At 34.4% G+C, this 14,612-nt stretch overlaps 1 protein-coding gene across 2 annotated transcripts in view; it reads left to right on the top strand.

The window, feature by feature from the left end:
- LOC131551061 (cadherin-12) overlaps positions 1 to 14,612 on the top strand; it is a 174,614-nt gene that overhangs the window by 96,691 nt on the left and 63,311 nt on the right. For both annotated transcript variants that reach the window (XM_058793674.1, XM_058793675.1), the window contains exon 3: positions 12,069 to 12,363. In XM_058793674.1, the coding sequence (XP_058649657.1) occupies positions 12,069 to 12,363 (295 nt within the window). The remainder of the gene's footprint in view (positions 1 to 12,068; positions 12,364 to 14,612) is intronic.

Raw genomic sequence — 14,612 nt, 5'->3', positions numbered from 1 at the left:
ACCTCTATCCGGAATGCTGGATCCCTGTCAATCTTCAAGCAACAACTGAAAACTCATCTCTTTCGACAGCACTTGACTTCATCCTAAACTTAAAAAAAAAAAAAAAAAAAATTATCTTTACTTATTCCTTCCTTTGGTAGTTTGTATTTATTTGAACAATGTCTGAGACTTGGTGTTGCAAGCACTTCGTATGTCTGATTGCCTCTTCAAGATTAATCGCTCGATGTATTCCCCAATTGTAAGTCGCTTTGGATAAAAGCGTCTGCTAAATGACTAAATGTAAATGTAAATGTAAATGTAAAAATAAAAAAAAAAAACACACAAAAAAAAACAGGAAGGGAGCAAAAACCTTTTCACGGCACTGCATATACACATGGACTAACCGGGTAAAAATGGATAAATATATATAAATATCCATTTACACACCTGAAATGTAGTTTCACTCAGAAATACATCAGTTTACTGCTGCAAACGGCATTTCATATTAACTGTAAAGCAGAGGGAGCTTCTCAGAAAGTTAAGCTGGATCACATTCACCTCATATCTGAGGATTTCAATCCCAGATGAGCACAAACGAATCATCAGGAGGCCCAAGCGGATCAAGGGTTTATACAGTGTTTACAAAGACGCAACCGACTGGGCTTTTTCTGTGTGTGTGTCCATCCCACGGAAAGCTTTGGTGAGAAAGGCGCAGGAAACTACGTAAAGGGAACACAGAAGATCCGTGCCCTTAACAAAGAGCCTGATAAATGAAAAATCACTCAGTCTAAAAGAGTTGTATGCTACGTTGTCTGGGAAAATTTGAGATGGGTATTTACAGACCCAATCCAATAATGTTAGCTGGGAGAGCTGCTCCAGATCTTTTGAAGTCTTCCCATTCTCACAGCTTTTTACCTGCACTGACATCATCTTTCATTTATCTTCAGCCTTTCTCAGCACAATCTGTTCATCAACTGCTATCCAAACAGCCCTTTCAACAAACCATTAAGCTTCTACACTGCTGTCAGCTTCACTTTTGTGTTTTTTTCTTAAAGGAACAGTTAAAATTCACCAAAAATAAAAATTCAGCCTGGCATTTCAAAATTTTTTACTGTTGAACACACACACACACACACAACACTTTGTAAATAATCTAATCATCATTTTTGTGCAACAACAGTAAATACTACGAGAAAACAAACACCGTAGATTATCCAGCAGTCTTCTGAAGATACAAACAGGCTTAAATTTAAGTTGTCAGCATACTAGTTCTGCGAACATTTTCCTTTAGAAAACACTTCTATCAGAAAGGTCTCTCATTTGAATACTATAATGCATTTTCTAGGAAGGCCATTCATTTTACAGCTTGTTTAAGTGAACTCTTTCTGGCTGACAGGTCACCACTTACTCGCTCCCATTGTGTTATTGACACCCACGTCCACCTCATCTCTCCCCACCACCTATTCTTAGATTAATTCCCTGAAACGACTGCGATCTCATCTGTCTCACCTATCATTTGCTCTCAGATCTTTTCAACATAACTTATGAAGACATGGATCTGTACATGGGAGTCAAGAGAGTTTTACCAGAAAAGGATGCAAAAAAAAGAGAATGTTTAAACGGAGATAAGCACAGGCGAATGGATATACACTGCATGATATGAAATCACAAACTGAGCCCATACTTCGTTAATACGTGCTTATGGTGTCATTGTGCACAATTAATCAGTGCACATTATTCCAAAGGGGGAAAAAGGATCATGATGACTTACTTTATTAAAAAGCAATAAATGTTACTTTATGTTTAAACTGACATAATCAAAAATTGTGCTTTTCAGCTTATTGTTTTAAGTACTGCAGCCTTTAAGTAACTTAAAATTAATGTAATATACTGGATTTGTGTAGGATTTGTAACCCTGGACCACAAAACCAGTCTTAAGTAGCACGGGTATATATTTGTAGCAATATCCAAAAATACATTGCATGGGTCAAAATTATCGATTTTTCTTTTATGCCAAAAATCATTAGGATATTAAGTAAATACACCAAAACTTAATTTTTGATTGGTAATATGCATTGCTAAGAACTTCATTTAGACACCTTTAAAAGGCGATTTTCTCAATATTTCATTTTTTTTTTGCACCCACAGATTCCAGATTTTAAAATAGTTGTATCTCGGCCAAATATTATCCTAACAATGGTGTATACATTTCTAAAAATGTACCCTTTTGACTGGTTTTGTGATTCAGGGTCACATTTACTTTGAAACAATTTTCACTCATAAAATTGCTAGTAAATTTCAACAGTAAGTACCATATTTAATTAAACACGAATTTTGAAGTCGAAAAACACTGAAATAATACATGATATTCCTGTAAAACATATTCAAATAACCTTTGTTTTATTTACAACTTGTTTTTTACAGTCTACAAGTCATTTAAAATTTCAAACTATAAAATAACAATGGATTCAGTAACTGGATTAGGTTAAGATGATGTTCTTGGTGAACTTGACCTTCAGCCTCATAGAGACGAAAAACCTTATAAAAAATTGAGAGTGTTTCGGACTCAGTCTACCACTTTTCAAAATCCAATCAATTCCCAAAGGATAAAATCTAGTACTGCCCTACTTTTATTTAATTGAATATTTAATTTCACTCAAAAATGTCATATTACTGGAGAAAAATTGTTAGGAGCTCTGTCATGTTGACTTTGAAATGTATGAGAATAAGTTCTATATTCATTATTTATACACAATATCATCCATCCCTTCAAATTAATCTAGCCATTTAAAACTGTTCATAAGCTAAATGGTTAAACCAGGCCTTTAAATGTATAACACACTCCATAAATACACAGCAGCTGCGGCGAGAGTTCCATAATGCAATCACAGACCGCTCTCTCCAGTAATCAGCGTCAAATGACCAGACAGAATCTCTCCAGTGACCTGTATACTAATCAAGGTTACCATATACATAGACCCGGCAAGACACACTGTAATTATCCATTCACTCTCTTCACCAAGCATGTCTAAAGCATTAACAGAGGTTTTGAGTCCCATTGCTATGGATCACTTAACTGGGCTTATTTATGGTCTAGCGCACCACGCACTATGGATGCGTTCCTTGTAAAGACTGACATAGAGGTTTCCGTGTAATCTGATATGCTGGAGTCCTAAAATGTACTTTTATCATATTTGTCCTTAAATTAGACAATTCGGGTCATGTGTATTTAGGCTTTAGGCTGCATTGCTAATAAATGATTGTTCTTTGCCCCAAGTCCAAATTAATGCAATTACAAGGATTTGGTAGAGATATTTCTATAACAACATGCTTTCCCAGAATGCAACAGCATACTTGAGTACTCAAGTAACACTTGACCTTGCTGGGATCAGAAGTGCTTCTTCTGCACCAAATTTGTTGCAAGCCAGATTGAGCCTCTTCTGAATTCCTCATCTAGCGTTGACCTTGCAGGCTGACAGCAAACAGCAGCAGATAATAATGGATTTTGCGCTGGAGAGCTTATCTTAAACAGGCCAATCTTTACCTGTGTGTGTCTCACAACATAGCTTGGTTAAAAGAGAGGTCAGCTTTACTGTGTGCATTTAATGAGACTCGAGCATGATTGGAAATGTGCACCTGATAAGACCGTTTACAGCCCTATAGAGTGATAAACGGTAATGCTGTGGAGATGCCATGCTACACACAATGCTCGGGCTCAAACGTGTCAGAGAATGATTTGTTGCTGCATTGGTTATATTGGTTTCTCAAAACCAAATTTGGGTAAAGTTTTCTAATAAGACAAACATTTGAAAATGTAATTTCACCAAGAGTGTTTTAGAAAAATCCACCAAACTCAGCACATACTGTTATGACTACTTATATATTTTCTAATTGATAAGGCTGGATGGATGGATGGATGGATGGATGGATGGATGATCAGATGACGATGGACGGAACACAGTTTGAAAGTTTATTTACTGGATGGGTGGAGTCTTTGAAGACAATGGATGGATGGCTGGATGGAATGAACAAAGTTTATTTACTGGATAGATGGAGTCTTTGAGGACAATAGATGGATGGGTTGATGGATGGGTGGATGAATGGAAAGATGGAATGAACAAAGTTTATTTACTGATAGATGGAGGCTTTGAAGACAATAGATGGATGGATGGATGGATCCTTAGAAGTCAACAGATGGATGGATGGATGGATGGAATAAAGTTTGAAGGTGTATTCACTGGATAGATGATCAAAACCCTATTGATATAATTTCAGTGTTTTTAATAAATCTTCATTGACTTCCACTGAAAACTTCTGACTGTAATTAATGCTACCTTGTGGCTTGTGAACAAAATATCAAATTAAAAAGCCTATAGCCTTCCAATGAATTGTTCTAATTGTAACAACACCAGCTGTTATCAAACTACAACTCTCAAAACTGGTATAAACATGTTCTAACAAGTAATATATCATCTATACATTCTCACACTAGTCAGGCTTACGGTTTTCCTGTAGTGGAACATACACTAGTTCTTTAAATTTCCTATACTTCTATTGAAAACCTCTATCCATTCATCTGTACAATACCATAATGCTGTACGGAAGACCTCAGAATGTACAAGGGAAATTTAATTTTCAAAACTCAATGCTTCTTCTCTGTTGTTGCCAATCCATCATTCAGAGTTTACCTTGTGTAATTGTTCTAGTTACAATTGGTTTCTATAGAAAACATGTTATTCAATAGCTCTAAACATAACAGCTCCTTCATGTCTGTGTGTAGCATTGTGCGATACACAATCCTTCATAACAAACACTGGGGAGACAACCAATGCCTTCAATATTACATTTTAAAGGTTACTTAATCCAAACTCATGATTACATTTGAGGGACAATGATCCAAAATGACCATAAAATGGTGTCGATTGCATGCAGGAACCCAAGCACCACAATAATCCAACACCCCAGAAACAATCAAACTGCAGTAACCTCACCCCTCCCAAAGCTCATGCCATTTAGTTAACAGAAACCTGATGCCAAACTAATTCTGCAGATGTGAAGTCATTTGTACGGATTACTCGGCCCCAAATTATGCACGAGAAATGCTAGCAATACAGCGGCCCATTCTGAACGCATTTAGAAAAGAAGACATTTGCAGTGTTAACGTATGACACAGATGATGAATGCGCTTGCACAGATTGGTTAAGGAAAAAGGGAATAATGATGTAATTTATCTGCACTGCCAATATTACCTTCCACATATTTTAATCCAACTTTTATAATAATGAGATTTCTGCTTGAAGTGCACCGAAGATAGTTAAAAAACGCTAATGTTCCTAGCAGTATCGCTCGCTCCTTGCATTGAGGCCGGATGAATTCAGAGTGAGCTGATATTACTGGCTTGAAAGTAAAATTGCTTTATAACACTTTTCCTTCAACTTGTTCATATAGCTTATTAATAGTTTGAACTATGATCCATATTTCTGGCATTATTTCGATATAGGCAAGGGAAAAAGATGTGTTCATCTGTCACAGAAGCATTAAAGCTTGGCTATCTTGCATCAGTTAATTAATTGCAAGCTGGTACTTTTTATAAATTGCACATTATTAAAATGCTAAATATCACTATGACAACCAGGCTGATTTGTTGCATGTTCGCACAGATGTCACTGATGTCAGCCTTCAGTGAACACAATTATAATTTTTACGGAAGAAGCTGCACGGCATATCATGTACTCTGCCATTCAAAAGTTTGGGTTATCTAAAAAAAATAAAATAATTGTTTTGAAAGAAATCTCATGCTTATTAAGGTTACAGTTATTTGATCAAAAATACAATAAAAAAATAAATTTTACAATGCATTTCACTCCTGTGGTGCAAAACGTCAAATAATCCTTCAGAAATCATTCTAATATGCTGATTTTCTGTTCAGTGAGCATCCCTTATTATCAATGTTGAAAACAGTTGTGCTGCTTAAAATATTCGTGAAAACCATGATATACATCTATGCATGTAGAAAGTTCAAACTATAAAAGCATTCATTTGAAATAGATTTTTTGTAACATCATATTTCACTTTTGATTAAATTAATGTTATCCTAACAAAATAAAAATTATGTATAAAATAAAAAAGCATGCTGACCACAAACCTTTAAATGGCAATGTACACATAATGATTTATTATAGTAATTAAGGTCACCTCAGTTTTTATTTATTTATTTATCTTTTTTTTTACATGCCTTTTATGCACATATTGTATTGTCCCCAAAACAGACATTCATTAAAAAATGAAAATGGAAAAAATAAAAAATAATTGTGAAAATTAATCAAAGTAGGCCTACTGCATAGGTATGGTTCTAAAGCTATAAATCTTTACATCTAAATAATTTTAAAATTTGCAGATTATTTAAAAACCAATTATGCCTTCCCCTAGTTGTGATGTCACTACAACCATGACTAACAATTTTGCTCCTAATATGTTTTTCAGAAATTGTTGTACTTAGATACCAAAGCGACAACATGCACTGAAGCACTTGAGATTAAATATAACCCAGAAAACAAAGAAACAAATCTGGGTAAATTTAAACAAATAGTTTATAATAAATAAACAAATTTAGTGTAGAAAAGTGTAAAATACTTAGTCTAAAAGTCCTGAAGGGAAAAGTGTCCATTGTTAAATAAACAAATAAAGGGACAGTTCTGTAAGAAAATACTGAGAAAACAGCCCAGAACAAAAACTTTTGTGCTCTTATGTTTTGGTTGTCATCACAGCACATCCAGTAATTTGAAAAGCTACTGTCAGATTTGTCCTTTGAGCCTGACGGACTTTGATTGTTCGTTTATACGCAGCTTTTCTTTTGTTCTAGTTGTTATGTAAGTGTGTTGCTGCAGTTTTGATGCGGAAGTACAGTGTAGTATTCCTTAATTGCTTGTGATTAGATCAGCCGTTTATCCACCTGAGACTGTCTCCATCTGTTGGGGCTGGTGTGTTTGTTTCATAAAACACACACACACACACACACACACACACACACACACAGGCACGTCAGTATTCCACCTCGTGAGCAAAAACAAAGCTCTCAAAAAAACTCTCTCATGCTTTCTCTCTGTACCACGTAATCAAACAGCGAACTGTACGACAAACTACAGGAGTGTGAGACCGCTTTCACAGTTTCCAGTGAATCTGCACCCCAGAGCACTAGAAATGTGACAAACACAAAATACAAACACTATGGCTAACGCAGCATCTGCCCCATCGCTCAAAAACACACATACGCTAACAAAACAAACACAGACCCGCTTCCGTTCTCCTATTTTTGTCAACACTACATGATGCATGTAAAACACACATCCTGATCTCAACACACCCATTCATGAATATATGTCCAAAAGATTTATGTTTTAAGTAAATGCTGTCCCTCATAACATTTTATTCATCAAAGAATACTGAAAGAAAATGTATCAGTTTCCACAAAAATATTAAGCAGCAAAATCTTGATGATAATAAAAAAACATTATAAATAGTTGAGGACATTTATTAATAATTGAGCATCAAATCAGCATATTTCTGAAGGATCATGTGATACTGAAGACTGGAGTAATGATGCTGAAAATTCAGCATTGCATCACAGGAATAAATTACATTTTAAAATATATTCAAATAAAAAAAAAGTTATTGCAAATTGTAGTAATATTTCAAAATGCAGCCTTGTCGAGCACATAGACTTTCTTTATATGTTAAAAAATAATAATCCATATAATATACTAGGATATTATATTATATATCCTATTATACCAAAATCTTCTATCATATGTGTTTTTTTTTATTTTGTTTTTTTAATCATAGTATGCATATATATGCATACAGCAAAAATCCACATATGATAGAAGATTTTGATCACACCACACACCCCTAATGGATCTATACCACACACACACACACACACACACACACACAGAGAGAGAGATGTATATTTATCCTCTTGCACAGATGTCTGCCTTTTCACATCCATAAACACATAAACAGATCCATAAACGCATATGCACGCGGGTTTGGAGTAAATGACTCTATAGTGCTGGTTTCCTCAGAGTCCTTGCAGTCGTTGCACGCTGGGGAATGTATTTATTTAACTGAATTGGCTGAGTGTTTAGGCCCGGTCTGACTATATTAGCATGCAGCAAGTGTGCAGGAACGCTGGTCCTCAAGGGGTTTCGGTATCCTGGTGTGTAAGAAATATCCAGTCATGGAGCTGACAGTTCCTTTGCAAACCAAACATGCATTTAATTACTGGCCAGACACCATGTAGCGAACCGTATGATTATGAACACACACAGAGCGCAGAAAAACATATGTAATGTAGAGAGCTGAGCTTATAAGCCACACGAAAAGCACACTAACAGATCAATGAGATCTGGTCAGGGATTTGAAAAACACTGAAAATATCAGGCAAACATATTTTTAAAAGGCTTCTCTTGATAATCTCTGAAGGAATTACAGCTTTAATAATTGCTGGTTGTGTAACCACTAAAAAGATTGCTGAAGAAGTCATTTTGACAGGCTGATTCTTCGCTTATGGCTCTGAATGATAATAGAGCCTTTATTTATTCCTCCAGTATATTAGAACCCTATTGAATCCACAGGCGGTAGAACAGGCCTCTAATTGTCCCTATTGTGAGAGGAGGCAAGTATTTGACTGTTGCTCTCTCAGCACCTGTTGACTGAGACAATAACATCCAGTGCTTATCTTCACTCGAGATGTATAAACTGAGAAAAGCATAATAGAGGTCTAAGCCTACTTGCACTATTTGCAAAGAAGATGTTAAGCAGATACGTGTGAAGCCATATATTTGCAATGTAACTTTCCACTTGTTGAAATAAAAGTATTTATATTTAAACATGCTTCAGAAATTAGCATTATTAGGTAAATCACAATTACAATAAAAAAAGTTATATTTAAAATAATAGTTTCTTTAAGAGTTTGTTTCTTCATCTGAACAGATTAGTAGAAATGTATCATTATATCAGTAGCTCACCAGATCCTTTGCAGTGGATTGGTGCCATCAAAATGATAAAAACATCACAATAATCCACAAGCAATTCACACGACTCCAGTACATCAGTTAAAGTGCCCCTATTATGGATTTTTGAAAATTACCTTTCATGAAGTGTGCAACACAGCTCTAAGTGAATGAAAACATCCTACAAAGTTTTACATCTGAAAGTGCACCGTGTATAAAGCTATTGTCTCTCAAAAGAAAGAGTGGACTCTGAATCATTGAAACGAGTCATTTTTAAAACGAATCTTAAGCCGTTTCATGTTGACGTCAACATGAAACATTAGCATATTGCCGGCCCATTTGTTGCCACTAGGTGCGCTTTTGGAGCATTAAAAATAGCTGTAACGGCTGTACACAAAGCAGCACTGCACTCTGCTTTAAATGAAATCGACCAATCGGACCAATCACCGCGGATTAGCGTCGTGCAAAGAAGGGGTTTGGAAAAATGAATCATTGAGCGAATCGTTTGGGAGTTGTTCAGCAAATAAGGTAAAAATAAATGCATATTATAAGAAAATGAAAATCTTTTTTGACCTTCATGCATGTCAACTTGTTGTTGGGGACTCCCAAAACCAAAATATGAACCTTTCATAACCCATAATAGGGGCACTTTAATGTCTTGTGAAGTGAACATCTGTATGTTTGTAAAAAACAAAAAAAAATAAAATAAATTTAAAATTGAGTTCATAATCCATAATAATGCTTCCTCCAGTAAAAAACAAAACAAAAAAAACAACAACTACAACAACAAAAGTCTATCCCCTGTTGACCTACAACATCAAAATCCACAGACATATTTGTTTAGAACTTTTTAGGACTGTTTTTGCTTGTAAACGGTGCTTGATCTGTGCACAGTTCTCTCCTGATTCAGACAAGATGAGAAAGCAATATTATGAATGGAGGACATATTTATTTGCCAGAAGCAGTGGTCTCAAGTTAAAACGCAGCTTTTCACTTCACAAAATGTTAACTGATGGTTTGTGGATTATTTTGATGTTTTTATCAGCTGTCTGAACTTCTCATTCTGACGGCACCCATTCAATGCAGAGGATCCACTGGTGAGCAAGTGATGATAAAAAAAATAAAAAATAAATATATATAAATCTGTTCCCATGAACAAATAAATGTATCTACATCTTGTATGGACTCAGGATAAGTAAATGTCTATAGCAAATCTTTCATTTTTGGGTGAACCACTCCTTAAGCGGGAAAATATTATTTAAAAAAAAAGAGCTCATCCAAATCAAATTAATTCTATTAACTTTTTCACTTTAAAGCACTCGTATGCAATATTAAATATCTAAAAATATTTTTAAATACCTTTAAAAGTATTTAAAAGGTCAAAATTTTGAACATCATTGATAAATGGTGTATGTATGAATACATGTCTAACAGATAACAGACATCTTAGTATACACTCAGCCTCTCCATGTTTTCTAATTATCCTGCTGTTTTTTTCTGATTTGGCAGAAAATTGCATGTAAACACATATTTCTCACTTTATAACTCTTCTGTGCTTGTCAGTTTATGCTAAGCTAAACGGTTTGAACTTGTCATGTTTGTGAAAAAATAAGAGCAAGTGTTTCTTCTGAGAGAGTAATGAGCATCTGGGAAGGCCATTTAGTCCAGTTTGTGTTATATTTTTACTAAACTTATTATCAGAGAGAGATACAAGATGTTCTCACCAGTTCTGTGTGGATATTTGTGAGGTTTCTCGAGGACCCAGTCGGCACATGGAACCCTTTTGTGTAATCGATTGCTATTGTTATGATAATTCAATTTTTAATTAGTATCACCCAACTTTTCCACTTCTAGTTTTTACTGGAGTGATTGCTGAGTTTTAACTCTTTTGAAAATCTCTCTTTTCTTTTGCATACCTCTATTCTCTTTCTTTTCATTCATTTCTGAATGTGCAGATAAATGACATTAAAGCAGTCTGATAATTAAGCTCTCTTTTTGATTTATGGTGTGCTCTAGATATTATGCAGATTGGGAAAAACAAAAGCTTTTTTAAACTTGACTGTCTCAACAACTTCTGCACAATCTTTGATTGATGCTTCCTCAGATGAGAGACATGCATATAATTAATAACAGCATACAGCACTGATATGCTATAAAATTAATGAACAATAATACTGATTTGACTACATTTAAATATAATTCACCTTAATTCAAATGGAATTGGATTGAACTGAATCGGAATTTATGAGATAGCAAATGAGGTGTCGGTTTGAAAGTAGAATTGAAACCAGAATTAAATGCATGTAAATGCAGATGGTTGGATGGATGAATCCAAACAAAAATCATGTGTGTGGAAAATTCAATTAAAATTCCAAATCATTAAAAAGGAAGTACATTCATAAAATCTGGTGGTCATAGAAATGGATTAAAACTGACAATATTATCAAAACTACTCAAAATCAGAATTTTGCCAACATCAGTCAATTTTAGTCTTCTCTCTCTCTCTCTCTGTCTCCAAGGCTAGCACAGCAAACCTGAAAATATGTGAAGTCTGCTGTAGAATCTAGCTTGAGGGCAGGAAATCAGGGATGGGGGATAAAAAGGGGGATTTGGGCAAAGTAAAATAAATAATAAAAAATAAAAAAAAAAACAGAGAAAGAGACAAAACATACTCTGCAGATAGATTTGGGTCAGGTTCATATACATGCAGGCTCAGATCCTCAGAGTTCAAATAAAAGGAAAGCCCATGCTGACATGTGAAGTAAATGACTAAACACTAATGTTTTCTGTCAGAAATAATTACATTATAAACTTCCAGACTCTTATTGTGAAGTTTAAACATTATACAGGCTATTCTTATCTAAATACTGTAATCTGCCGTCACTGGCAATTATTACATTTTGTAAGTTACAGCCACTATTCTGAAACAACTTGTAATATTTTGGGAAAATAAGGCAATGTTTTGCAACTCCACTTAACTTCATCAAATATACCACTATGGTCATTTTACAAAAGATTTGATCACTCAGTGTGTTCTAGATGCATATTACATATTCTTCTTTCTGTCTCCTTTAGTTGCACACTGACTTGGATAAAGGGGAAAGCTCAGTGAAATACACTCTCTCAGGTGATGGAGCTGGAACCATCTTCACCATCGACCAGATCACCGGGGACATACATGCTTTACGCAGTCTGGATCGAGAGGAGAAGCCTTACTACACACTACGAGCTCAAGCGGTGGACATTGATACTAACCGACCGCTGGAACCAGAGTCAGAGTTTGTCATCAAGGTGCAGGACATCAACGACAATGAGCCAAAGTTCCTGGAAGGTCCGTACACGGCTAGTGTACCTGAGATGTCACCTGTGGGTAAGAAGCCCATTAAGATGTTCCCTGATTTTTCATTCATTGAAATAATGCAATAAGGTTGAATTCACTAACTTTAGTTAATGAATCATGAACTAACAATAAACAATATTTTACTGCATTTATTATTCTAGAATGTTAATTTATAAACAAAAAAATATATTTATTATTATAATAATCTATAAATAATATATTATTTAATTGCTATATATTATATTAGTTTATAATATTAATATAACTCATGTTTGTTCATGCTACATTAATCTGAACTAATGAACTTAAAAACAGGATCGCTATACTGCTTAAAGTTATATAATTAACTAACAGTGTAACTTGTTATCTTAAAATCAATATAGTTTTTTACAGAATTGGCACATTGAAAGTTATTCTTCAACACAGTGGAACAATGCAAGCAAAAGTTGGAGCTAAAATAAAAAATAAGGTTTAAAAGGATGATCACTGTGTTACAAAATTGGTATATTGAAGCTTATTCTTCAGCATAATAAAACAATGTAAGCAAACCTTGGAGCAAAACTAAAGTACACTAAACTAACATGAAATAAAATATAAAATGATGAAAATAAATGAATCAATAAAGTCACCATTTTAAACTATGGAAGGCAATCGATGAAGCCTTGGTGATAGTTGGCATAAAATTGGGATATTTACTCTCCAGCATAGTGGAACAGTGCAAAACAAAACAAAACACAAAACAAAAAAAACAAAACAAAACAAAATGAAACAAAACAAAACAAAACAAAACAAAACAAAACAAAACAAAACAAAACAAAACAAAATAAACAACTGCAGGAGCAAAACTACACTAAATTGAAATTAAATTGTAAAAATTCAAAAAAGAAAGAAAGAAAGAACAAATAAAATGGAAGCCAATCAGCGATACAAGGATGACTGTCACCGTGTTACAGTGAGGGATGCTGGAGGTCATGTTTTTTCCACATGTTATGGAGTTTGGTGTGGCAGAGGGGAGCTAATCCAGACATTACTGTGTGCCGTCAGATAATGAGAAGTGCATGGGCTCCAAATCCCCACCAAACTGGATTACACAGCCCTAGTAGGATTTCTCATCTCACATGGTAGAAACCTTGATTGTATTACTGATTATTTCACCAAGGCATCTGCTCTGGGTGATGATGGCAGTGGGACCTTATTTTGTTACTGTCTCTGATTCTCTAAAAAGGCCCGTCTCTAAAGCCGGCCAGAAGTTGTATTGATTTCCACACAGCCTAATCCAATCGCTATAACTACTAACAGATCAATATAGCGCTATCCTCTTGCATTCACGGAACACATTGCAGAGCTTGTTAAAGTCATAATGGCCTCCATTATTTGGACAAATATTCTTAATCATGATGTCAAATATGATTGCAGACAATGCATCAATCCCTGAGGCCACACTGGGGAGCGATGTAATATGACGCTACGTTCACTACAAACATGATGGTCAATGAAGTGCTGCTTGCTTTGTGTTATATAACATTTAACTGGATACTTCACGGACTTATAGTCAAAATGACAGACAAGGGCAAAGAAGAAAGCTTGCTTGTTAACCAGTTTAGTTGCAAACATAAGAAAAGGGCCCACAGTTGTTGTTTGCCTTCATTGCATGCTATTAAAATGTATAAAATATTGAAACTAGTTATAATTAGACTTTAACGAGTATATAAATTTCCATATCATTTTTTACAAACATGACACAATAGAGCTCATTCTTCAGCAGAGTGGAACAATGCAGACAAACGTTGGAGCAAAAATTAAATTAAATTAAATTAAATTAAATTAAATTAAATTAAATTAAATTAAATTAAATTAAATTAAATTAAATTAAATTAAATTAAATTAAATTAAATTAAATTTTAACCTATGAAAGCCAATCAATGAAACATAAAGGTAAAAAAATAAAATAAATAAATAATTTAAAAAAAAAAAACTTGCAGTCATAAAATTAGGATATGGAAGATAACAGATGGGCCCACAGTTGTCTCAACATTATTTACAATAAAAATAAAAAAATAAAATAAAATACACCATCCAGATGCTCCAAAAAAAAAAAAAAAAAAAAGCGAAAAAGCAATATGTTCTTTAAGCATGAGTCTTACTTTAATAAGAATAAAATATGTCACCTTTAGTGTTGTATAACATCAAACTATCACAAATCACTACAATTACTGTTATTCTCTGCCTCATTTTGTGAACACAATTCAGCTCCAACAGCTACCAAAGAAAGAGCCTGA

The sequence above is a fragment of the Onychostoma macrolepis genome, chromosome 12 (assembly GCF_012432095.1).
Source record: "Onychostoma macrolepis isolate SWU-2019 chromosome 12, ASM1243209v1, whole genome shotgun sequence".
Classification (NCBI taxonomy): domain Eukaryota; kingdom Metazoa; phylum Chordata; class Actinopteri; order Cypriniformes; family Cyprinidae; genus Onychostoma; species Onychostoma macrolepis.
Note: the sequence above shows the minus strand (reverse complement) of the source record. Positions and strands in the feature narration are given on the sequence as shown.